The 25,220-nt window shown below is 36.7% G+C and overlaps 2 protein-coding genes across 2 annotated transcripts; one reads left to right on the top strand and one right to left on the bottom strand.

Moving 5' to 3' along the window:
• The first annotated feature begins 327 nt into the window (after positions 1-327).
• On the top strand, positions 328-15,378 carry LOC131440321 (regulator of G-protein signaling 7-like). The gene is made up of 6 exons (XM_058611492.1): positions 328-615; positions 692-1,698; positions 5,546-5,659; positions 5,721-5,846; positions 5,913-6,204; positions 7,964-15,378. The coding sequence occupies exons 2-6, from the start codon at positions 797-799 to the stop codon at positions 8,021-8,023; spliced, it is 1,494 nt and encodes a 497-aa protein (XP_058467475.1). The 5' UTR covers positions 328-615; positions 692-796; the 3' UTR covers positions 8,024-15,378.
• Positions 15,323-16,960, bottom strand: LOC131440322 (DNA repair protein XRCC3). Its single transcript, XM_058611493.1, has 3 exons — positions 16,269-16,960; positions 15,858-16,210; positions 15,323-15,805 (listed from the first exon to the last, which is right to left on the bottom strand). Exons 1-3 carry the CDS (start codon positions 16,318-16,320, stop codon positions 15,380-15,382), a joined length of 831 nt encoding a protein of 276 aa, XP_058467476.1. The 5' UTR covers positions 16,321-16,960; the 3' UTR covers positions 15,323-15,379.
• Between the last annotated feature and the right edge of the window lie 8,260 nt (positions 16,961-25,220).

A 25,220-nucleotide genomic window follows, 5' to 3' on the forward strand; every position in this document is an offset into this window, starting at 1 on the left:
AATGGGTTCGATATAGACTTACCAAATGGGTCTGGGATTTATTTTATCCTTATCGCTTGCAAAGACAGCACTACTACATGTACATGTGCCGACTGACATATATTGAATAAAAACAGAGCGAGCTGCATCCCAGGGAAGACGCTCCAATTGGAGAGAACCCCTAATTTTATCCTCCCAAAAACACCCACATTGCAGTATTGAGCGGAAAAGAGCGGTATCTAGTATGCAAGTAGCACCAACAAGTGATGTGATTAGATATGACAGTAACCGAGAGTGTGCAAATAAATGCAGTTTGTATAGCTCTCCGTATAGTTATATCATGTTATTCCACACCTTCAGATGCTCTCGTTTCGCTGGCTGCGCCCTCAATTTACCCCATATGTCTCTTGACCTCTTCCACAGTTTCCACAGCAGCAATGACAGATAGAGAAAAATCAATTTCGCAAAGAATTGAGGCAGACAACTTTTCGAGGTCGATTTAAGATGTGAAAATAATCTTTAAACTAGGAATTCACCTCTAAAATTATTATCCGTGACCGCGTATGGTGGTTGAATACCGTCGAAACCAATAGTATGGAAGTGCGAGTAAGTTGGAATCGCATATTATTTTAACAAGTAAGTTATTCATAAAAAGATGCAATGCTTGAAGTCGTACAATCAATGATTGATTTTTCCTTGGGTTGTCTTGCAGTTTTCCCACCCACACTAGATTAAGAATTTGAAACGGGTTGTACAGACGAGTTTTAATCATACATTTAGCGCTACCGTCAAACAGAACAACAATCTTGATTAAACGATGGTCACTAAGAAGTCAGTTGATACAGAGAAAGAACGTTTAACAAACAAAATGTGTTCAAACAGCAGTGTAAGTGGAACATGGTGCGGTGGTGGTACGGGTCCATTAGTCAGCTTTAGTGCTGGAACCACTCATCATTCAGCCCATAGTCAGGATGCACCTAATATTTTGGTTTACAAGAAAATGGAAGCTATTATTGAAAAAATGCAAGCCGAAGGATCGGGAGTATCCGTTCGCACGGTGAAGGCTTTCATGAGTAAAGTTCCTTCGGTATTTACGGGAGCTGATTTGGTAACATGGATCACACAGAACCTAACTGTCGATGATGTGACCGAAGCTCTTCATCTAGCGCATCTGCTCGCCTCGCATGGCTACTTGTTTCCTATCGACGATCATCAACTGACGGTAAAGAATGACGGAACATTCTATCGCTTTCAGACGCCATACTTTTGGCCCTCGAACTTCTGGGAGCCAGAAAACACAGACTATGCAATCTACCTATGTAAACGAACTATGCAAAATAAAACTCGGCTCGAGTTGGCCGATTACGAAGCCGAAAATTTGGCCAAGCTACAGAAAATGTTCTCTCGTAAATGGGAGTTCATTTTCATGCAAGCCGAAGCTCAAAGTAAGGTGGACAAAAAACGAGACAAACTGGAACGCAAAGTGTTAGACTCGCAGGAACGCGCCTTCTGGGATGTGCACCGTCCAATGCCCGGTTGTGTCAATACGACCGAAATGGACATCAAGAAGGCCTACCGTCGGGGAGCATCCAGTCTAGGTTCGGGCTCAGCGGGTTCAGCTGCCAAGAGCAATCCCGCTGAGACGATGACCAAGACAATCAATCTACTTAAACAAAAACTAGACCGGAGAACTATCAAGGTGTCCAAGGCAGCAGAATCGTAAGTACAGTTCCGAAATCGAATAATTATCCCGCATGTAAAAGTACCATTTGGCCAGTGTTATAAACTGTTCCATATATAATCCAAATCATATTCTCGAACATTTGACGATATCTAGTATAGTTAGTTTATGGTATTTGTTTATGTGGGATATTTATATCCCACATTGGAGTTTTCATTTATCTACCGACTTAGCGTTCGGAATTTTCTAAAAACGAAAACTTGACTGATTTATTTATTTATTTATTGTAAAATCAACAGACACGATGTGGTCCTAATACTTGACTGATATTGCTACTTAACATTTTTTGAACCCGAAACCCAACCTTAACGGGTACGGACAGAGTTTTATTTTTAAATTTGAACGGGTCAGGTTCGGATTTAAAAATTTTCATAGATTCGAGTAAGGCACAGATAAAGTTTTTTTATCGGACACGTGTCAGATTCTAATTCAAGTAAGATCTTTGAAGACGAATTGATATTTAAATTTATTTATTCATATTTTCTGCATTTTTTTTAAATTCCATAACAATCTTACTTAGACTATATAATTATTCAATGGAACCCCCATTAGCGGCAATAACGGACTCAATCTGAAATCGGAAACGACTGTATGTCCGAATCAAATGCTCTTTGCTTGTGTTGATCATGTACAAGCAGCCACTTCGTCATGGTGCAACTGTCAAACTAAGTGGTGCAGTGGCGTCTCGTCCTTATGTGCACCTCGTGCACTGAACAACTGATCGAATTGAAGGAATTAACTCCACATTCAATAATGTTTTTAGTTCTCTATTGAATTGATGAAAGCAGGTCGGATTGTAACCGGGTTGGCGGTTCAATGCATGTTCAATGCACTGGTCTTACAAGCCAGTTGTCATATGCTCGAGCCTCGACCTGGAAGGATTCATATGTCGTTTTCGCTTGATGCAAAACCTAACCCAGTTTCCACTCTAACTGCTGTCAAACTGTTTGTTTGAAGCCAGTTTCGAACCTAGTTTCAACGTTATTGAACTGAAAATCGTGTCAGTTTCGAACCTGATTTTTATATCAGGTTTGTTCACTCCTCCGTTGCTAACTGCGAGCCAAACACAATTTCGTGAAAAGCGTTTGTTTGATGAAACTACCCTGGGTTAGTTTCAGTTTTCTCAAGCGAAAACGACAATAGTGTCAGTAGGATTGTAGTACTAGTCATGCAATGATTCTGTACGCTAAGAATCGGCTGCGAAATCTGTTGAAACAGAAAGGCCAAATTCCACAAAAGGAATGTAATAACAAGACTTTGCTTTGCTTGATCGGATGGTACAGATTAGAATCGAGAATCAGAACTAATTGGCTCGAGTGGCACGTTCCCCCTAGTTATTTTGATATCTGTGCTCATATACATCCAACTAAAAATTTCAAGTATCTTGTCGCTGTGTTAGTATCTTTTCCTTGCACATGAGTTACTGCAAGATGAGAAGGAATTACTTACCTCAGCTCTGAGATTTGTTGTTGTCTCTGTCACGTTTGGCACTGTGAGAGCTAGCTTGTATGCAGGATGGTTGGATTGCGCTATCGAGAGATGATTAATAATTTTTTATGGCTGGAATTGGATGCTATTGATCTGGATCGCTTACTTTCAACAAAACGGTGCTACTTGGCACACAAGCAACGAAACAATCGATCATTTACGGAAAAAGTTACCGGACCGTATTATTTTTCGAAGGCACAGACCTCAAGACCTCAAAGACGGAATTCGGAATTTTGCTATTGAGAGTATATATCAGCCACTTTGGGATTCAGTGATATCAGGCACTTTGCAATTGCGATTCTGAAAAATTTCATGATTAGGATTTGTTCCTGGAAGCGTCCATTCATTAGTCTCAGAGAATCTCTTAAAATTTATTACATTCACTCAGAATGCAATGGACGCTGGCAACTACGTAGAAACTCTTTACACTGACTTTAGCAAAGCTTTCGACCGTATTGATATACCATTACTTCTACACAAACTACAAAAATATGGCATAAAACATTCTCTTCTGGAATGGCTCAAATCATACTTAACGAATCGTGTACAGGTAGTCCGCTTCCAAAACATACTGTCTGAACCAATTAATGTAACTTCTGGCGTACCTCAGGGTTCTCACTTAGGGCCTCTCCTTTTCATTTTACATATAAACGACATTTCCTTCATACTAAAAATTTGAAAGTGCTTATATATGCAGACGACATGAAACTCTTCATGGAAATAAAAAATATCAACGACGCTGTAATATTCCAGAACGAAATCAATCTATTCCACATTTGGTGTTGCAAAAGTCTATTCCTATTCAATGTAAAAAAATGTAACTCAATAACTTTCAGCAGGAAAAATGAAACTATATCTATAAACATACATCTAGGAAATCAACTTGTAGAAAAATGTAAAATTGTACGAGATTTAGGCGTAATCTTATGTCGTTTTTCATTGAGAACACTCGTGGAGTGTTTTGCTCGATTCGTGCAATTTTCGTGCAGTCAGACAATCAAAACAGGTGCACTGTGTTTCATTGATTTGCACCGCACGAAAAAAATGCACTTTCGGGGCAATTCGCGGGCAACTATTTTGCACCCGTTTTCTTTTCAGAGCAGCAAGCGTTCAAACCAAACTTTACAAAACCGTTTCATTGATCAACTGTCAGGGCAAAACACTGGCACCGAGCGAGTGGAATCAATGAAAAACGACATTAGACTCCAAGCTCACTTTTGTGTCAATGTCACAAACTATAGCATGCTGGGCTTTTTTAAACGCTTCAGTCATAACTTTCAGGAAAAAGCAAAGTCTTGGCATTACATTCCTTTTGTGGAATTTGGCCTTTCTGTTTCAACAGACTTCGCAGCCGATTCTTAGTGTACAGAATCATTGCATGGCTAGTACTATGGATCCTACTGACACTAAGAACCCTTCCAGTCGGGGCTCGAACATACGACAACTGGCTTGTAAGACCAGCGTCCTATGCATTGAACCGCCAACCCAGGACCCATACACAATTAAATTATTATATAGTACATATGTGAGACCTATTTTGGAATATTCCAGCCTAGTATGGAATCCATACAATATTATTCACGAAGAACGCATCGAATCTATTCAAAAATAATTTCTTTTATATGCACTTCGTAAATTAAACTGGACAGCATTTCCTTCACCACCATATGAAGCACGCTGCATGCTCATCAATATTCAAACACTTAAAGAACGTCGCGACCTTGCAATGTTTTATTATATTAGCGACATTATTTCTCAACGCATTCAATCACCTTCTTTATTATCGCAATTAAATTTTTATATACCTAGCCGTTAATTACGAACCAGGAAATTATTTTTAGAAAGAAACACTAGAACAAATTATGCAAAATATAGCCCAATCAATCAAATAATGCGCCACTACAATGAATATTGCGAACATTTTGGCCTTGGTATGTCCAAAAATGAAATGAAATTCCAGCTTAGTCGTAAAAATAATGCGTAGTATCTAAGTAAACATTGTAAACCATTAAGTCTACATTTGCTTGACGAAATAAATAAATAAATAAATGAATGCATTGTATGTACAAGTGATATGGGAACCTTATTCGGACGATGGTGCAAACATTACACGCATAGGGCACTAGCATTTTACTGATGTGTGCTTAGTATTCAGAACTAGATGTATTTATTTACTTTTATAAAGTAATAGATTTTATTTGAATATGGTATTGGAAGAAGTGACAAGAATTATTAAAGGATACATGGTCTGTCGAAATGATTTAGTTCATACTTTTCAACTAAACAGGCAAATGTAAAATATTGTACAATACGACTTAATTCCGGTTATTTTTTCAGATACATTTCCTACTACGAACAGTACAGTGAGTTCGACTACTTTCTAAATGCTCCAGAGTATCCTAATCCGTGGCAGTCGGACAGCACTGAATTATGGGATGCTGAGAAACAAGGGTGAGTTTAAAGTGAGTTTATCACTTTGAATGTTTTCCGATTTTTTGGAATAACTTTGCAGGAAAGATATCCCGATGAAGCGTGTTAAACGTTGGGGATTTAGCTTACGGGAACTTCTGAACGATCCTGTTGGGCGTGAACAATTCACGAAATTTCTCGATAAGGAATTCAGTGGTGAGAATTTGAAGTAAGCATAAATTTATTTTCTGAAATGCTTGATCTATCTTGATATGTCCGATCTCTATTATCGTAGATTCTGGGAGGCGATCCAGGATATGAAGACCCAACCACAGTCACAGATCAAGGAAGCAGCCAATGCGATCTGGAATGAATATTTAGCACCAGACGCGGCCTGTCCGGTAAACATCGACTCCAAATCACTTGAGATATCCCGAGAAGCCATAAAGGGTGGTACGATTAATCAAAGCCGCTGGTGTTTCGATGTGGCCGCCGACCACGTGTTTTATTTGATGAAAACCGATTCGTATTCACGATATCTGCGCTCCGACATGTACAAGGAGTACCTAAATGGTTCCAAGAAGAAGGTAAAGTCTATACCGAATTTGTTCGGGGTGAAGATCAATTACTAGGTTTCGGCTAATGCTTTTCTCTTCGTTATTGTTCGACGAGTAGAGTTAGAATCTTGATTTTTTTTGGTTAAGTAGTTGGTTCAACGGAAGCAGTGTTCTCATTTGAAAAATGTTCATTTCCATATGGACAACCATTAGATTAACGGGACTCTTTGTGCATCCGTGAATCAAAGTAGGTCAAAATGTATATATGTGAGAATTATTGATTCCATTTTCAGTAATGGCAGTAGATTATGAACATTGCCTGCAAACGACTGATGATCATAGCACTTAATTTTTTTTTATTTTTGGTATTGCTTCCTTTACTAACACTGTACTGTGGAATATTTGACAATATTGAAACCTGTTCAAATACATCTGCTGGTGTAATAATGCATGTATGATACTGTAGGATTTTCCAAAATACTTTTGTTTGATTATTGGATGAAAAGATTGAAATTTCTTAGAGAGATTTCCAGATTTTATATTTCAGCGTCGTTGTTTTAAATCACAGCTTGAAATTTTCAATTCTCTTCACCCTGTGTTTTCGGACCGGAAATTGGATCCGAAGAAAATTAACTCTAAGAAGAGAATTAAGAATCTAAGTGAAAACCTTCTCAGCCCTATCTAAGAAATCGTTCTGAGTTCCACTTACCAGTCTTTCACCTCTTTTTCGAAAGACAAGTTAGAGTACTTTTCAGAACCGGATGTCGAATCCGGATGAAACTAAAAAAAATCCTAAAATATATAAATATCTATATATATTTGTTTCAATTATAAAGGTTGTAACCTTAAGGTTATTCGCCTCTTCATGTCAGAAAAACTTTCTGACCTTATGTGCTGGAATCGAACCCAGGTGAGCTGCGTGAAAGGCATCGACTAACCCATCACACTGTACCCGTCCCCTAATTGATAATGTGAAGAAAAGAGTAGTAGAACTCTTAGAGCAAAAAATTCTCTTTTAAATTCTTTATCTCAATATGTTCCTTTGACTATTTTGTCTAAATATACTATAGACATATTTTTACGTGTTCTTAAATCGCAAAAAACAGAGACGGTTAAAATCTCACATATCAGTATCCAGTGGAGAAACCTTAATTAGATTATTATAACAAGGGAAATGTTCTTATGCGGAATAATGTCATGGCGATGAAACTAACAATTTAATCACGCGTCAGTCTTGCTAAGTCTAATCATGTAGGGAGCTCTGCACAATTGGATTGCTTGCTGAATCGTGTTTCATCACATCAGCTTAGTTCAATTAGCATCTTGATTTCCCCGGTTGTAAGAAGTTTTGGGCTCGAATCTATGGGATAATTTTCGTTTTTGAGATTTAATTCATCAGTCATTTTCCAGGTTATTTTTTGTCGGATACTAATATAGGTTATGACTTATTCTGTTTCTACTAACGGGGGTTGGATTACATTTACTGCCTTTTTACGCATATTTCGCTAAAACTAATTACCAACTAGCATGAAATTTGTTCTAGTTTATAGATTCATACGTCAGCTTCCCGTTATTTCATATTCTTAGTAAATTATGGTAGAATAGTGGTAGAGTAGTAAGTAGTCTTGGCGATATCCATATAGAATAATTTCTGTTTGCAATGTGATGAAGCATCAAGAATTGTGCAAAAGTATGTTAATCTTGAACCCGCTGTAGTAGAATTTTGCTAACACCTCGAACCTACTTTGATCATTCCTCCTGATCAACGAACCATGTTATCCTATAACAGACATCCGTGCGAGGACTTCGAATATTCTCCGGCAGAAAAGATACCCCTGTGATAAACTAAAGCACATGCATGGCTGTGTGAGCTTCACGATGCAAAAATAAGAGGAAGAATAGGTAATAAAAAATCGTTGGATGAAAATAATAGACTAATTTAAAACATCAGACAAACATACAACATTGTTCGAAACAATTAAAATCAGCTGAAGTAGATAAATGTGCTTTAGAGAAGAGTAAAATTGAACCTATTTAGATGCCACCAGAATCTGACAGATGAACAAGCATTAGTTTTTTTATCGTGACGTCACAAATGAACAAGCATTCAACCTTGACAGTTCAGCGGTACTTTTAACGAACAAGCTTATCAAAATTCGAGGAGCACATTTCAAACAATTATCTTCTGTTCTTCTTTAATTAATAAATCTTAAAAACAAACCGAATCGAATTGTCAACAAATGATTTTAAACTCTGTTTAGGCACATCCGTCTGTCAACAAACAAACAAAAAACTATTTACAAACAGTACTACTGAACTGTCAAAATATGTTCATCCGATTCAGGTTAGCAGTGACGGTAAAAACTTACTAATAATAGTCAGAATGAATGCATGTAGAGTAATGACAGCTGTCCATTTAGAAGAAATATTTCCTGTCACTGTCATTTCTAACCAACAAATGAACCGTCATATCCAATATGAGATTCAAAAACTTCTGCACCACCTGCAGTAGTCTTGCTGCGTTGCAAACATTGTTTTTTTTTGCATTTGGGTGAGATGTCGTTACTTCACTGACATACACTTTGATTATTGATGATTGGATTCATCACTGAGTTATTAGTGATCCACCAACTAGAGATCAGCGGAGACATTGTTATGATTCCAATTAAACTGTCAGCGGTTCCAATCAGCTTGTTTATAATTGCTTTGTTGCCCATAGTTCACCATTAGTAAGGGGACAGAGCTCTGGTTGTAGGATCACTGAGTTACAATACGAAGCCGATAGTTAGCTACACCGGTTTAACTGTCAGAAAAATACTAACGGTATGAATAGCGATAGGCGTATACACTCTATAGCAGCTTGACAGATATAACAATGAGATTAGAAGTTACCAGAGTTAATACCACATGTTACAACTATCTATAGGCAGTGAATGTAAGCTCTAAGCGAAACATGTTATGAATTCACCAGCGGTAACCCACCATTACTCGAACAAATAGTGAGATTTTAAAGTTTGGATAACAAGTTTTTAAAAAGACTAACCGACAAAACTATAAATTGACAGTTCAATTGCTCTACCGTTTATCTGAATACGTATCTACTCTAAAAAATATCAGCCCCGATTGGTGCGAAACTACTGGAACAATCTTAAGCAAGTCGTCATGTCTTTTCTTCAGCATTTCAATGATATAAGCAAACAATCAAAATCATAATGGATTGATGAATAGAGCAGACAACACCTACTTTTTTTTTATTGCTGAAGTCACTAAAGATATCTCGAGTAGATCAAAAATCACTAGAAGAAAGGAGTAAAATTAGACTGTTATAATTTTTTTTAAACTTTCACTAAAAATTGTAATATAATGCATCTGTCGGTTATGGTGTCCTTTGATTTAACAGCAATTGATTACATATAACTGATGTCTGGACTAGAATAACTATTTTTCGAAAGTGCATTAATCTCTTTTGTTGGCAAACAGTGTATTACTTCCGCCATCTACCCCTCTGTTAGCTTAATGTGTTCCGATTGATCAGTAAATAGTAAATGTTATGCAGACCAACGTTGCCAGGTATACCGATTACGGAATGTCGGAAGGTGGTGGTGCAACCATAAAGCAAATAAACCTAGTGGCCCAATTAATTTTTTTAATGCATTATAACCCGATCATGGGCGAGTACAGGTTTAAATTTAATCTTTCGATTTGATGAAGGCAAAAATGAACCCACGATCTGTATCTAGAAGAGGTGGAAATGTTTACAATATTTTTGATATATGTTACATTATATTTTGTTTATATTTGTCCTGCAAGCATAAACAAATGAATTGCTTTAGATGGATTCTTCTGAACATTAATTAGTTACAATTGACAGAGTTTAAAAATATTTGTATACGTTAACTTTACCTTTTTTCGATCTCCATTTTATTACACCATATTTTTCTGAAGAACGAAATTTGAACGATTCTAATAAATAATGTTTTTCATTGTCTCAAAAAAATTAATAATTCTCGAGCTCGCAAATATTCGTTAACATGTTTTATTTTTATTTGCATTGTGAGCTCAATAATTTTCATCGACACCATTTCGATTATTAACCATTCGACAATGTGTTCCGTCCATCACAACTGTCTAAGTTTGATTAAATTCTGAATAACGGGATTATCAATGTTACTAGACAGTTTCTTAGTACTCGCATTGAGAAAAAAACTTCCAAATACTGATAATCCATTTTGAGCATTACACATGCTTCTTAGTCGTCATTCTATCGTTTTCTTCGCTAATAGATCTTCCCAAGAAATTTTCTTATCACGCACACAAGACGTAAGACTTTGATATTAGTCCATGTCCATAATGTGGTCTATAAAAGACGTGGTGTTCTTAGACATATATTTAATGGATTAGACAGTAGTAATTATACTTACCTATTTCGTCCATGGCTGCTCGTCGCCAGCTACTCATGGTACATGTATATTTTGTAGATCGCCCTATATTTGATCGATCCACATTACTCGTTGCGCTCCTCTTCTTCTTGTTCCAACCAGATCCACTAGGCTATCGTTCGGCATCCTAACGACATGCCCAGCATATTGTAGCAGTCCACTTTTAGCTGTGAGTACGATAAGTGATTCTCAAGGCAGCTGTACGCTATCTATATGTTTCGTTGTCCAGACGAATTCCACCATAGATGGTTCACATCACCTTTTTTCGTAGACACTACGAGCGTGTTGATCCATAACCAATACAGTCCGGGTCTCATGAACATAGAAAACTACCGGTTAATGAGCATTTTGTAGATGGTCAATTTCCTGGCGGTGACGTTCTTTTCGAGTTCTTTTGCAGTCTATCGATATTCGTGGTGGGAGGAGTAATGTTTCTTCTCTACAGTTTGTAACTCTCATGTAATTTGTCTCCAACGCATTTATAGCCAGTCCGATCCGCCTAGCTTTTTGGCGTTTAGTCTGATGTATATTTCTATCATTATCTTAAAGCTACGTGTCACAATATCAACATTGTTAGCGATGCCAAAAAGCTGTACATACCTTATGATCAAAAAAGAACCGGAATTTTCATTTAAAAATACCCGCGCTTGTCCAATCGGTAAACTTTTATTCTCTCAACGTTGGCAATACTTTTATACACATTCTGTCAAATTTTGACGCATATCGCACGATTAGTTTTTGTTTAGCGTCTATACAAAGAAGTTGAAAAATTTTCGTGTGGCGATTATTATAATGGATGAAAATTTAGAACAACGTGCGTGCATCAAATTTTGTGTTGCAAATGGATTTAAGTCTTCCGAAACGTTGAAAATGTTAGAAAAGGCCTTTGGTGAATTGTGTCTAGGGAAAACACAGGCATACGAGTGGTATAAACGTTTCAAAGGTGGTCGTACAAGCTTGGATCATGCTGAGATCCCTGGCTGCCCAACAACATCTGTTACTGAAGAAAACATTGAATCGGCGAAGCAAATCGTGTTGCAAAATCGTTCTGTACCGATTAGAGAGAATGCTGTGTTGTTGGGCATCTCTTATGGATCAGCCGAACACATTTTAACTGATGTTTTGGGTTCTAAACGCGTCGCTTCTCGGCTGGTGCCAAAAAAGCTGAATTTCATTCAAAAACAGCGTCGTGTTGATGTGGCCAAAGAGATGATTTCCAACGCAGATAGTTACCCCACATTCATCGAATGCATCATAACTGGTCATGAGGTGTGGATCTATGAATATGACGTCGAAACCGCACAACAATCGACCGAATGGCGCTTCGAAGGCGAGCCGTTGTTCTAAATTTTCATCCATTATAAAAATCGCCACACAAAAATTTTTCAACTTATTTGTATAGACGCCAAACAAAAACTAATCGTACGATATGCGTTAAAATTTGACAGAATGTGTATAAAAGCGTTGCCAACGTTGAGAGAATAAAAGTTTACTGATTGGACAAGCGCGAGAATTTTTAAATGAAAATTCCGGTTCTTTTTTATCATAAGGTACTTCCAGAAGATCGTGTTGATCGCGTCAGTTTATTTGGTATGTTGTATTCGAGTTCTTCTGGAGTATTAGTTGGATAGTGAGTATTTGAGCCATAGTGGCGCCAGTAAATTCCGCTTGGTGCAACCTTATGAATTCTTTCGACGGCAAAGGATTTGGGAGAGTAACTCGTAGGTAGCGTTCAAGAATGCGATAGCGCGATATAGGACACACTACTCTTTCCATTCATACCTGCGGTAAGATCTTCTTTACTATTAGAAATCAACCAGTCCAGCGCGATAACCAGTGCCTCTCCTCCATGTTTGAACAGCTCGTCTGGAAATGTTTTTCCTCGGCTTTCCGCTGTTCGTAGCTCATTACTCAAGATTCGAATACTTCTTAGATCCTTCATCTCTCCTCCCATCTTTGCGGTGTTGTATGTTGCTTCGAAATACCATTCATCTGGAGGCAATAAAGCTAACGCATCGTTGGTCGTTTGATACCGTTTCGGTCCGATTATCGGTCTGTACATTGTCCGGTCTTCTTAAGTGTTCATGTTGCAGATGACGAGTTTCCAGCAGAGCGTAAAAAGCTTTCAAGTTTTGTTATGTGTAGGTAGTGTGCGTTAATGATACTGCAATTGAAGAAATAATCTACAGAATCCCAAGTTGATTGCCACCCACTGCTACGACATCATAACGGCGAGTTTGAAGCTCGTCCGATCGCTCTCTGGAATGCCAAGCAACTTGCAAATCAATGTGCCGAGTTGCAATCGTAGTCCATGTTTCGTGGTCCAGGTCGAAGTGGACTTTTTCAAGTCGTATTTCTATCTTGCTGTTCTGTAACTGTAACTGTTCTTTTCCGGGTGATTTGTTAAGCCTGCATCAATCTCATGTCTGACCAGTATGAATTTCTCTGTTGTTTGCTAATGAACATAACTGACACCTGCAAAGGGCATTCTATTCTACCTACGGTAAAGTTATCCCACCCTAATTCGCCCGCACCCTCTAACACGCAGTGCTATTGGAATTCGAAAGCGCGACAACTGTTTTTAAAAAAGAATTCCGCTCGCTTCGCTCAATTCCTTTGTTTGTTTCATAGACTTCAACCTCGTCATGATATGAAGAAACATCGCAAATATACTGAAAAACAATTTCAAAAGTTACTCGTTATTGGAGTACTTTCGCTGCCTTAGATTAGTGAGAATTGGTGATATGTATCCACAGCGGAAGTTCTCAAGGCAGTCTTATCATCATCTTTGATTTTTTTACAGGATTCAGTATGATGCAGGCCCGCTTTCACAGAAGGCAGTGGAAGCACCTGACCCCGGGTCCACGCTCTTAGGGGACTCTTGACGGGTTCAACCGAGCAAAAAGGTCATTCAGTTAGTTAGGGGCAAACAAATAAATCTTGCTCCCTGGTCCATTAATACATAAAAACGATACTGGTATGATGCCATCTTTCTTCGAGGGCAACGTGATGATGTCAGATCACCACGTTAGGGCCAAAAATTGAAATTCAATGAACAGATAGTGAAAAATCGTTTAATGGAACGTCTTCAATTAACAATGAACGTTAATAAAACAGTTCTGAGTTAAAATCACCAATAGTTGTTAGTTACAGGTAATTAATTTAGTTTCAAGGAATTCCTAAACCCTTCCGAAGAACGACCGAAACGGTTAAATCCGGGAAATATGATAATAATACTAATAATTCTGAAATCGTGAAAACACCCCTCATCGCGAGTGTCTTTAATACATCGCGAGTGTCTTTACTAAGTACACGATAGTAAAAAGAACTGAAACCGAAGGTGAAATAAGTTTCGTGGATCTTTTCTTTGTTGTATATGTACAGCGCTTGGTTGGATATTGCCTTCCTAGATGCGTTTTATAGCATCTTCAGAGTCGTTCATGCGACAGAGCTGATTCACGATCAAAGTTAGCAGCGGTTTGAAACAACTCCTCTTTTGCCTGGTTGGTTACCTCACTTGAGATGTCACCGAATGATGGCACAACAACTTAGGCTATATTGACAGTTAATTTTCGTTTATAGTCTAATGGATTTTCTTTTCATTGCAATATCAATAAAAACCTCGCTGTGTAGCAACACGACACGACGTGCTCACTCGTTGAGTGTTTCATCGGAAGTGAACTCCCTTTCCTTAATCTATGTTTTATTTTGTATTTGCTAAATAATCGAAGTCGTTGACGATTAGACGTTAAGGTTCTACTTACAATCCTAGGATCTTGTTAAATGATAAGTTTATTCAGAAAAATGTACTAAATAAACTGATATTTTTCTTTTGAATTTCTGCTCATCGACAGCGAAGAATTCTTCTTTTGCGTTCTGCAACAATGGTTTTTCTTAAGATTGTGAATTGCCATTAGCTAAAAAATTGTCGGTTGATTTTAGGAATTTAAAAAATTCAAACTGAAAATTCTACTTCGAAGACAAACGTTGGCTATTGAGAAATATTGTCGTAAATTTCTTAAATCTCCCTAAAACCCATGAATGTGATTGATTTATGAAAGGCTACCTATTATACAGATTCGAGAAAACTTCGTTTTTGCATCTTGGAACAATAAAAAAATGAGATTATCTGTGAGGTGCAAAGGCATGCAGGGACATCATTCGTCACTTATGCTATAAAATTAAACTATTTGATACTATGTTTAAACTCGTTTGTCCTAGATCCCAACTTTGTGTATATATTTTTGATTCCATTTTTTGCTATAAAACAGTTCGCACATCAGAAAAATGATAGCTTGAAACGACTAAGATTACAGATACATTCGAACATCCAGGTGAATGAAATGTGCAGAGAAAGGGATTCAAACTGGAACATACTTTGATTTAACAAGAGCAAACAAAGTTACTCGCATTTCTCCTTATAATTATTTAATGGTGCCACAACAGTGTAATTACAATACAACTAACATAGTATATAACGAAAAGAGAAAAAAAAACTGCGAAACAATTTTGATTGTTTCCTATTGTTTTACACCAACACAGAGATTATAGTTTTTAGCTTCTATTTGTGATATTTTTGTGATTACATATAAAAGCCAGCAGCAGAAATATGTTAAACAAAATTGTAACTTAGGATAATTGTCAATAAATAGTGTAATTATACTAGGGAAAACAATCAATCATAGAATAGTTCAACGAATACGACGGTATAAGTGTAAAATTCTATATTTTAAATGTACAACTCTGAAACTGAGAATAATCATTAGCTAGAGCGGTTCCGTTGCATCCGAAATTCCTGCCTCGGTGATGACAAATTCACACTGCCCTGGGGGCGCTGTGGGACTGAACAGCAATCTGCAGGTTCGTTCATGGTTTCCAATTACTCGGCTAAGCTGTATCCGAGTGTGTACCAAGCTGGCCCATGCTAGTCCCAGTGCTGGCACGACTCGTTCTTCATCCAATGTCATTTCATCGACTACCGATCGTACCTGGTTAGTGCAGACGACGGCGAAATCAAATCGTTCCTGTAATAAGTGTAGCGCGTGCACTACTCGTCGAAACGATTGTGCCCGATCTACATAGTTCTGCTCATCACCGTAAACGGCAGCAACAGAATCGATGATAAGTAGTTCGATCGGGTTGTTTTCCAGCAGTACTGGAAGTCGATCAGAAAGGCACTGTTCCAATGCAGTCTGAAAAAAGAAATATTGATAGAGTGTTTGGGTGATCTCTCCAAATACCTACTGGACTGTGTAAATGTTCAACAAAAATGTTGTCAGTGAAATTGAACTTTTCGGGTGCACTTAATATACGCGCGTTTTTCTTAAAAGCTTTTTCCATTTGAGTTATTCTTCTGGAAGGGAAAGGATGCTCGGTAATAATATATACCACACCACGTCGAGGCATATCATCAATCGGTTGGACTTGGGCAACTAATGCTAGATGAAGTGCGAGTTGTGTTTTACCAGATCCAGCATCGCCAGCTATTTCGACAATACCACGAGAATGTAAACCACCACCTGTTAGTCGATCCAAGGAGGCAACGTGAAACTTGAGTCGTCGCCATCGTTGGCGGTACAGTTTTATTGATTGTTTTGCTGGAATTTGAACATGTTTTGGATTAGTAAAAGGATCGTCGTGCAGAACAAATCTTACCGGTTATAAATGATTCTGGCTTACGAATTTCTAATTTATTTTCTTCGTTCATTGTGTTTAATTATTGACATTGTTTTCATCAGGAATTCATTGATTGAGAAATGATATATACATAAAAATCAAAACATCGACTTATTTCCTCTGAATAATTCTGGAGTACAATTGAAATAGGTCGTGAGCAGGGTTGCCACATTTAAATCTGCATTTTTCAGAAGAAAAATCTGTAAATCTGTATCGGGAGCTCAAAAACCTGTATTGAAAATCTGTATATAGAAGTGATAAGAATGGAAGCACAACGGAATGAAAAAGTCTTTAGAACCCAAATTTAATGAAACCAAAACTTTTCTTAGTCTGAATTTTATGATTTTGTAGTTGAAAAAACGCTGAAAGTTGTTTTTGCGTTGGAGTCTCTCGAAATAATGATTTGACGAGAAACTTTCAAAATCCAATCTGAAAGTGAAACTTAATCTGATTGATCAATTGGCAATCTTCCTTCTTTACTACCTTACGTTATGGTCGAGGCCATCATTTTTGCATCTTATCGGAAGCAATTTTTGAAAGCATAGCAAGCAATTACGCTACACTAGTTGTAAATAAAAGTAAGCATAAACAAATCTTTATTAGCAGATAGAACATCTGTGTTTACTGTCTTTAACATACTCTTTTACATTTAGTTTTATCGTCTTTTTAGAATTAACACACAGTCAGGATAATGTTTTCATTTGGAAAAAATAATCAATAACATTATATAATATATTTTAACTTGATCTTTATTCAATTGTTATTTCACACTATCAAAAATCTGTACAAATCTGTATTTTTTGCCAAAAATCTGTAATCTGCATATACAGAATCTTGGTCACTAATTTATCTGAAAAATCTGTAAAATGCAGATTAATCTGTATATGTGGCAACCCTGGTCGTGAGTAATGAATGTTTTAAGATTCTTTTTGTGTACCGACTATTGCAGCATATTAAGACCTCCTATTAGCGGCCCTTACACGAGTCATTAAAAATGTCATTACTAAAAAATAATATCATTTTAATGAACGTGTAATGGTGCACTAATGACGAAATTTCTAACAAATTTGAAATACATCATTACTTAGTCATCATTTAAAATGACATTTTTAATGCTCGTGTAAGGGCCGCTATTAACATATTAAGACCTCCTATTATAGAAATCAAACACTCAAATAAAAATTCACGTTCGATTCACTTGAAAAATCACGTAGAATGGTTTCAAATGTCAAATTGAATATTTTACGTGACGAAAATGAATGTTATACGAACATCCCCTAAAATGAATAGAGACATCACATCAAATTTACGTGAATTGACCAAACGTCAAACAATCTACGTGAATTTCCAGTGTGAAAAACTCGATTCTGAAAATAGCGAGCAGTGGCCCTCGAAGTGTAAGTAGTGTAAATATTTGCGAGAAAAGTTATTTAATTACAATTTTTTACTACATCGACCGGACCATTCCAGTATGACAGTTTCCATGTGTTCAACTGGACCGAGTGCCTGCGTGAGTCTGGAAGTTTACCCGCTCCTGCCGAATGCTTCAAACAGGCCGTCGGTATAAAGCTAGAGACACTGGAAAAATGTAATGCAACTTCAACCTGCATCGGTAGTGTTGTGGGAGTTCTTGGATCTCGACTTCGGCTTCGGTTGGATGGCAGTGACAACATAACCGATTTCTGGAGGCTTGTCGATTTGAGATACCACGACGTTATTAGTTGCTTTTTAAGCCATTGAAATTATATGACAATTTTCTGAAATAAATGTTTTATATTTCATGGCATTTTTCATGTCCCAGATTTATATTAAAATCTGGAATCTCCCTTTCGACTTCAACCAATATATAAAATAGTAATTTTCTGGCATCTAAATTTGATATGAACTGATAGATAAATGTGATATGAACAGTACATTACATTTTACCTATGAAACACGTAACTTTTACTGGATTATGCATTAAACAGCATTTAAATGCCAGTCCATTAAAACCTACGTGAAAAGTAGGGTGGAAAATATTCACATAACTTTTCACGTAACTATAATATGATTATTATTTTGAGTGGCAGATAGCAGTTATAAACACTGAGCTAAATTCGCATTTTCACATTATATGATATTCTAATATATTTGCACTGTTGGCATTTCCAATGATAGTTACATCACAGACTAACAGACATGACAGTATGAATAAATTCTTATAAAAATAATTTTTCGTGATGCACTAGTTCCACCTATGTTGTACTGCGCGAACTATTTACTATCTGTACACCCCTTGTGTTATGTAAAAGTTTTTTTTTACTAGTTGGTTTCCCCTCGTTTGTCAACACCGATCAGCTTCTTGCAGGGATGCCTGATTTCATCAAAATATTTGAAAATGAATCGTCACACTAAAATATTGGATTACGTTGATAATATATTTAACATTTTCGCGATGTTGGAAGGTAACCATTTATTTGACTCAACGTTGTTCATCTAGAATATTTTTTATTGTGTTGGTAGTTTCACCCGAAATTAAGTGGCGACAGACCCAACCAGTGGACAACTTGACAGCTCCCATACATCGAGAATATAAGTAAAACTTTTGGTTCTCTGGTTCCACAATGACGTCGTAAATAGAATAATATTTGCAAATAACGTATCTGTTTTTTCGAGTATAATAATTTTAATATTTAAATAAGTAAAATAAATTTTGCTAGCATTTCTTGATACCAATAAAATAATTATGATGATAAGTTACTATGGTTTAGCATAAGTATAATTTTTCTCTTTTCATCAATAGAAGGTTTAACGGTAGATCATCACATTTCAATGAACAATGAACATGAAGTAATGTATTCTACTGAATCCTGAGGAACAATACTACAGTTTGGAAACCAAGCTTAAATCTATGGTTCCCTTATCTTCATTCGAGTCGTAAGAAGATCATCCAATGATAACAAATACTCCTACAAATGGCTACTAATTCCTTGCGTTTTAATTGACAAGACTAAAAACGTTAGATACTCTTTAGCCACACACCACATTTCAAAAAACAGTTCATTTCTAACTCTATCAATTACTATTAATAGTTATCTTTTTAGACCAAAGGGAAGATGTTGCGCAGAGTAAATTAAAAGATAGAAAGATTACAAAATACGCATGTTGGGAGATTTATGACGTGTGTTATTGATGAGTTTGGTGTAATGCAGCGCTGTTAGAAAAAATCGCAATATTTTCATTTCATTCAGGAGTTCTTGCGTGAGTCACAATATGAAAATTAAACTCCTTTTAAATATATTGCTGGACGCATACACTGTGAACGTAAATAACGTAATGATGTACTTTTTTCTCTTGTAATCTTTTTGTTTCGTAATTCATTGCACCCGTATTGTTTAGGTACACTAGTGCCGTCCTGAATTTAGTGGAACACATATGAAACAGCCTTATTTCTGTCAGGTTGTGTATGGGTTGGGCAGACCAGAAGCAAGTAAATATTGTAACAAAACGGGTTCGATTTTGTATTGCGTTGGAGGATGAGAAGTAGGCAAAATTATGTATTAAATCTGTATCCTGCATGAAATTCGCATGGACGTATACAATACAGGTAATTCTGTATGAATGGCAACTCTGTTGATAAATGAAAAAAATAAACACAGTCTAGATGACAGACAGGATGTTTTTGATAGGGTAACGTGGCGCCATCATGACACATGTGAGTACTGTCCCAAATAAAGGAATATTCGAAATGACCGTTAAAATGATTGAAGAATCTAATTTGAGTGTCCTGTCTGTTAGTCTGTGGTACCATGGTGAATCAATATCATGTCGAAAATATATGATAATCATTTGAAACAAAGAACTATTTTTAAAGTTATTTTCATAAGATTTTCATATAGAGAATTGAAGTTCCAGACTTAATCAAATTTATTAGAGCGCCTTATAACAACTATTAGAAAATGGTAGCAAATGGTAGCGCGTATGCACGGAATGCATAAGAACGCAGGTTCGAGTCCTGTCTCTGAGCGTATCTTTTTCCAAAAATTCATCTTTTCTGTTAGTTTTTCTTTCACTTGGCTTCTCCAATATATATTTCCGCTCAGTCATTGCAAAACCTGAACTATTAGATAATTACACAACATACATGGAGGTCATTCTAGTTCCATATACTAGTAATGTACAGATCAAATGATTATTATTCAATTAAATCACTTGATGCGAATATACTACATTGTTCAAAACAATGACCTTATTATACCTTATGATCAAAAAAGAACCAAATTTTCTTTTTAAAATTCTCGCGCTTGTCCAATCGGTAAACTTTTATTCTCTCAACGTTGGCCACACTTTTATACACATTCTGTCAAATTTTGACGCATATCGTACGATTAGTTTTTGTTTGGCGTCTATACAAAGAAGTTGAAAAATTTTCGTGTGGCGATTTTTATAATGAATGAAAATTTAGAACAACGGCTCGCCTTCGAAGCGCCATTCGGTCGATTGTTGTGCGGTTTCGACGTCATATTCATAGAACTGTTCTCGGTTGATTTTTCAGAAGGCCGTAAGAGCAAGTGATAGTTTCTCCTTGTTTACTTTCTCTTCTATCAATTACCAAGAGGTTTCCACGTTTATCACCCAACTCTTTGTATAAAATGTTACCCGTAACATTCGACTTTCAAACAGAACTGTGAAACCCAGGAAAATCTTTAAAATCACATCACAATAAGCTAAAGAGAAAGTGAACAAAGAGAAACTGTCACTTGCTCTTACGGCCTTCTGAAAAATCAACCGAGAGTTCACGTAAATATTTGAAGATAAACACGTGAAAAAGTCCTAAGTGCAAATTAGAGTTTCTTTTTGTTTACTTTCTCTCGATTATTATGGTCCTATCGGTAATCCCTCTCTAAAACCCTTTACATAGAATAACGACTGAACCCGTAATAAGCCGTAATAATTGAAAGAGTAAGTAAACAAGGAGAATCTGTCATTTGCACTTGAGACGTTTTCTAATGTCCACCGAGATTTTTACGATAGCTGTGTGTGCGGGACCGTTATCGTATACTGCAATTTGACTTTCTCATGTCTTTTGGAGCATTCTTGTCTTTTTTGGAACAATGCTTGAATCAAGCATCGGTTTCTTTCCAAAGCGACTGGGTTTTGCAGTTGATGTCGATGGTTGGCCATAGGAGACTCATGATTTCTGAGCTTGGGAATCTTAAAAAAAATATTTCTCATTTTTTGTCACGATCTGAAGCAAAAAACCTTTCGTTTCATACCGAGAAAGGAAAATTCTGCTGTGTGTCATTCAGCTCATGAGAAACCCACTTTCCTCACTTTCTGAATCTTTCTCATAACGAGTAGACGATCAGAGTTGGTTTGGCAACTAACGTTAAATCTTCCAGCTGTTTTTTTGACTTGTGCGTTCTTTTCCTTTCAGACTGAAATCCCAACTTTTATATTTTTTAAATCATCGTTCACAACTAGCGACCGATAGAGCATGCTCTCCGCAAGCTTGAACCATAATTCGATGGCATTCAGCAGGACTTTTATTGCAAAACAAAATATTGATTTAACAATTCCTGCAAATGCTCTTTACTTGGAAAGAATTTCGATACATTCACTTCACAAACAGGGTTGCCACATTTAAATCTGCATTTTTCAGAAGAAAAATCTGTAAATCTGTATCGGGAGCTAAAAAACCTGTATTGAAAATCTGTATATAGAAGTGATAAGAAATCGAAGCACAACGGAATGAAAAGTCTTTAGAACCCAAATTTAAAGAAACCAAACCAAATCTTTATTAGCAGATATAACATCTGTGTTTACTGTCCTTGGCATACTCTTTAATAAAAGTTTTATCTTCTTTTTAGAATTAACACACAATCAGGAGAATGTTTTTACTTTAAAAAAAAATCAATACCATTATTTAATACATTTTAACTCGATCATTATACAATTTTTAATCCACGCTATCAAAAATCTGTACAAATCTGTATTTTTTGCCAAAAATCTGTAATCTGCATGTACAGAATCTTGGTCACAAATTCATTTGAAAAATCTGTAAAATGCAGATTAATCTGTATACCTTATGATAAAAAAAGAACCGGAATTTTCATTTTAAAATTCCTGCGCTCGTCCAATCGGTAAACTTTTATTCTCTCAACGTTGGCAACACTTTTATACACATTCTGTCAAATTTTGACGCATATCGTACGATTAGTTTTTGTTTGGCGTCTATACAAAGAAGTTGAAAAATTTTCGTGTGGCGATTTTTATAATGGATGAAAATTTAGAACAACGTGCGTGCATCAAATGGATTCAAGTGTTTCGAAACGTTGAAAATGTTAGAAAAGGCCTTTGGTGAATCGGGTCTAGGAAAAACACAGGCATACGAGTGACCATAAAAGAGAATTCACTGCGTGAACTAAAGGCTATACCTTCGGCGGCCTATAAAACTTGTATGGAAAATTGGATCAAGCGTTGGCATGCATGTACAGGGTCCGGCACTCGAAGTGTATCCAATTAAAAAGGCCATAAATTCAGTTTGGAAAATTACTTTTACTTAATTCAAAGTACAAAATGTGTAAAAATAATACAAAATTCAGAATCAATTCACTTTTGCTCGATATGACCAACTTTTGCCATGACTATGGCTTTGAGACGGTCAAAAGACGAATCGCAAGCTGCCCGAATGTGGCTTGCAGGTGTATTTTGGCCCACTCGCGGACAATAACTTTTTTCAGCGCCTCGAGACTGGTGTATCTTTTAGTTCGGACTTTGCTCTCCAAAATGGCCCAAAGAGAATAATCCATTGGATTCGCATCTGGTGAATTCGAAAGCCATTGTGTGGACGTGATGAAGTTCGGAACGTTGTTTTTCAGCCATTCTTGGTTCACTCGAGCTTTGTGAGACGGTGCCGAGTCCTGCTGAAACGTCCATGGTCTGCCACCGAAATGTTTGTCTGCCCACGGCTTCAAAGCAACCTCCAGAATACTTTCCCGATAATATGTCGCATTTACCTTGACGCCAGGCTCGAAGGTCTGAAGTTGGTTACACTTCGAGTGCCGGACCCTGTATCACAGACTAACAGACATGACAGTATGAGTAAATTCTTATAAAAATAATTTTTCGTGATGCACTAGTTCCACCTATATTGTACTGCGCGAACTATTTACTATCTGTACACCCCTTGTGTTATGTACAAGTTTTTTTACTAGTTGGTTTCCCCTCGTTTGTCAACACCGATCAGCTGCTTGCAGGGATGCCTGATTTCATTATAATATGGAAAATGAATCGTCACAATAAATTATTGGATTACGTTGATAATATATTTAACTTTTTCGCGATGTTGGAAGGTAACCATTCATTTGACTCAACGTTGTTCATCTAGACTATTTTTTATTGTGTTGGTAGTTTTCACCCGAAATTAAGTGGCGACAGACCAGAAGTAAGTAAATATTGTAACAAAACGGGTTCGACTTCGTATTGCGTTGGAGGATGAGAAGTAGGCACATTTATGTGTATAGTTTTGGCAATATGTATTAAATTTGTATCCTGCATGAAATTCTCATGGACGTATACAAATCAATACATTAAAGGTAATTCTGTATGAATGGCAACTCTGTTGGTAAATGAAAAAATAAACACAGTCTAGATGACAGACAGGATGTTTTTGATAGGGTAACGTGGCGCCGTCATGACACATGTGAGTACTGTCCCAAATAAAGGAATATTCGAAATGACCGTTAAAATGATCGAAGAATCTAATTTGAGTGTCCTGTCTGTTAGTCTGTGCCTGTATTGCCGCAGGAGGAGAGTACTTTGAAGGCGATAATAAAGAAATTTATTAAAAATTGAAATTTTGCGTTTTTTAATAAAATTTCGGTTCTTTTTTGATCATAAGGTATGTGGCAACCCTGTTCACAAATTGTACATCATGCATGACACTAGATCACAGACTAGCACAGACCAACAGACAGGACACTCGAATTGGATTCTTCAATCATTTTACGGGCATTTCGAATATTCCTTTAGTTGGGACAGTACTCGCATATGTCATGATGGCGCCACGTTACCCTATCAAAACATGTAGCCTGTCATCTAAACTGTGTTTATTTTTTTTTTCATTTACCAACACAGTTTCCATTTATACAGAATTTTTAATATTTGTAACGAATTGATTTGTATACGTCCATGCGAATTTCAGGAATACAGATACGTCCATGTGAATGCAGGATACATAATTAATACATTTTGCTAACACTAAAAACAGATTTGTGCCTATATCTCCTCTTCCAATGCAATATAAAATCGAACCGAATCGAATGTTTTGTTACGATATTTACTTACTTCTTGTCGGTCGCCATTTGATTTCGGGTGAAAATTACTAACACAATTAAAATTAGTATTACCTTTAAACATCATCAAAAATGTTAAATATATTATCAACGTAACCCCATAATTTATTGCGACGATTTATTTTTTTCAAATTTTACACAGTCTGATGAAATCAGGCATCCCTGCAAGCAGCTGACCGGTGTTGACAACCGAGGGGGAACCAACTAGTAAAAAAACTTTTACATAACACAAGGGGTGTACCGCTAGTGAATAGTTCGCGCAGTTCAATATAGGTGGAACAAATGCATCACGAAAATTTATTTTTATTATAATTTACTTATAGTGTCCTGTCTGTTAGTCTGTGCTATTGATTTTTGGTGCACGGCCGACGGTTTCGATAGTTGGTTTGCACCTAGGACAGGACCTGACAATTGTTAATCCACTTTTAGGACCAATTTCGGACCAGCTCGTGATTGGTTGAAATTGACATAAGCAAGTACAAGTTGTTGAAATCAAGATTACTGCAGGGTGGTAGAAAAAGTGTTGTCAGTATCGTCGGTAACAATGTAGCTTGATATTGGATATTTTATTTTTCGGGTCATCTTTTCAAAATTA

The sequence above is a fragment of the Malaya genurostris genome, chromosome 1 (genome assembly GCF_030247185.1).
Source record: "Malaya genurostris strain Urasoe2022 chromosome 1, Malgen_1.1, whole genome shotgun sequence".
NCBI lineage: Eukaryota > Metazoa > Arthropoda > Insecta > Diptera > Culicidae > Malaya > Malaya genurostris.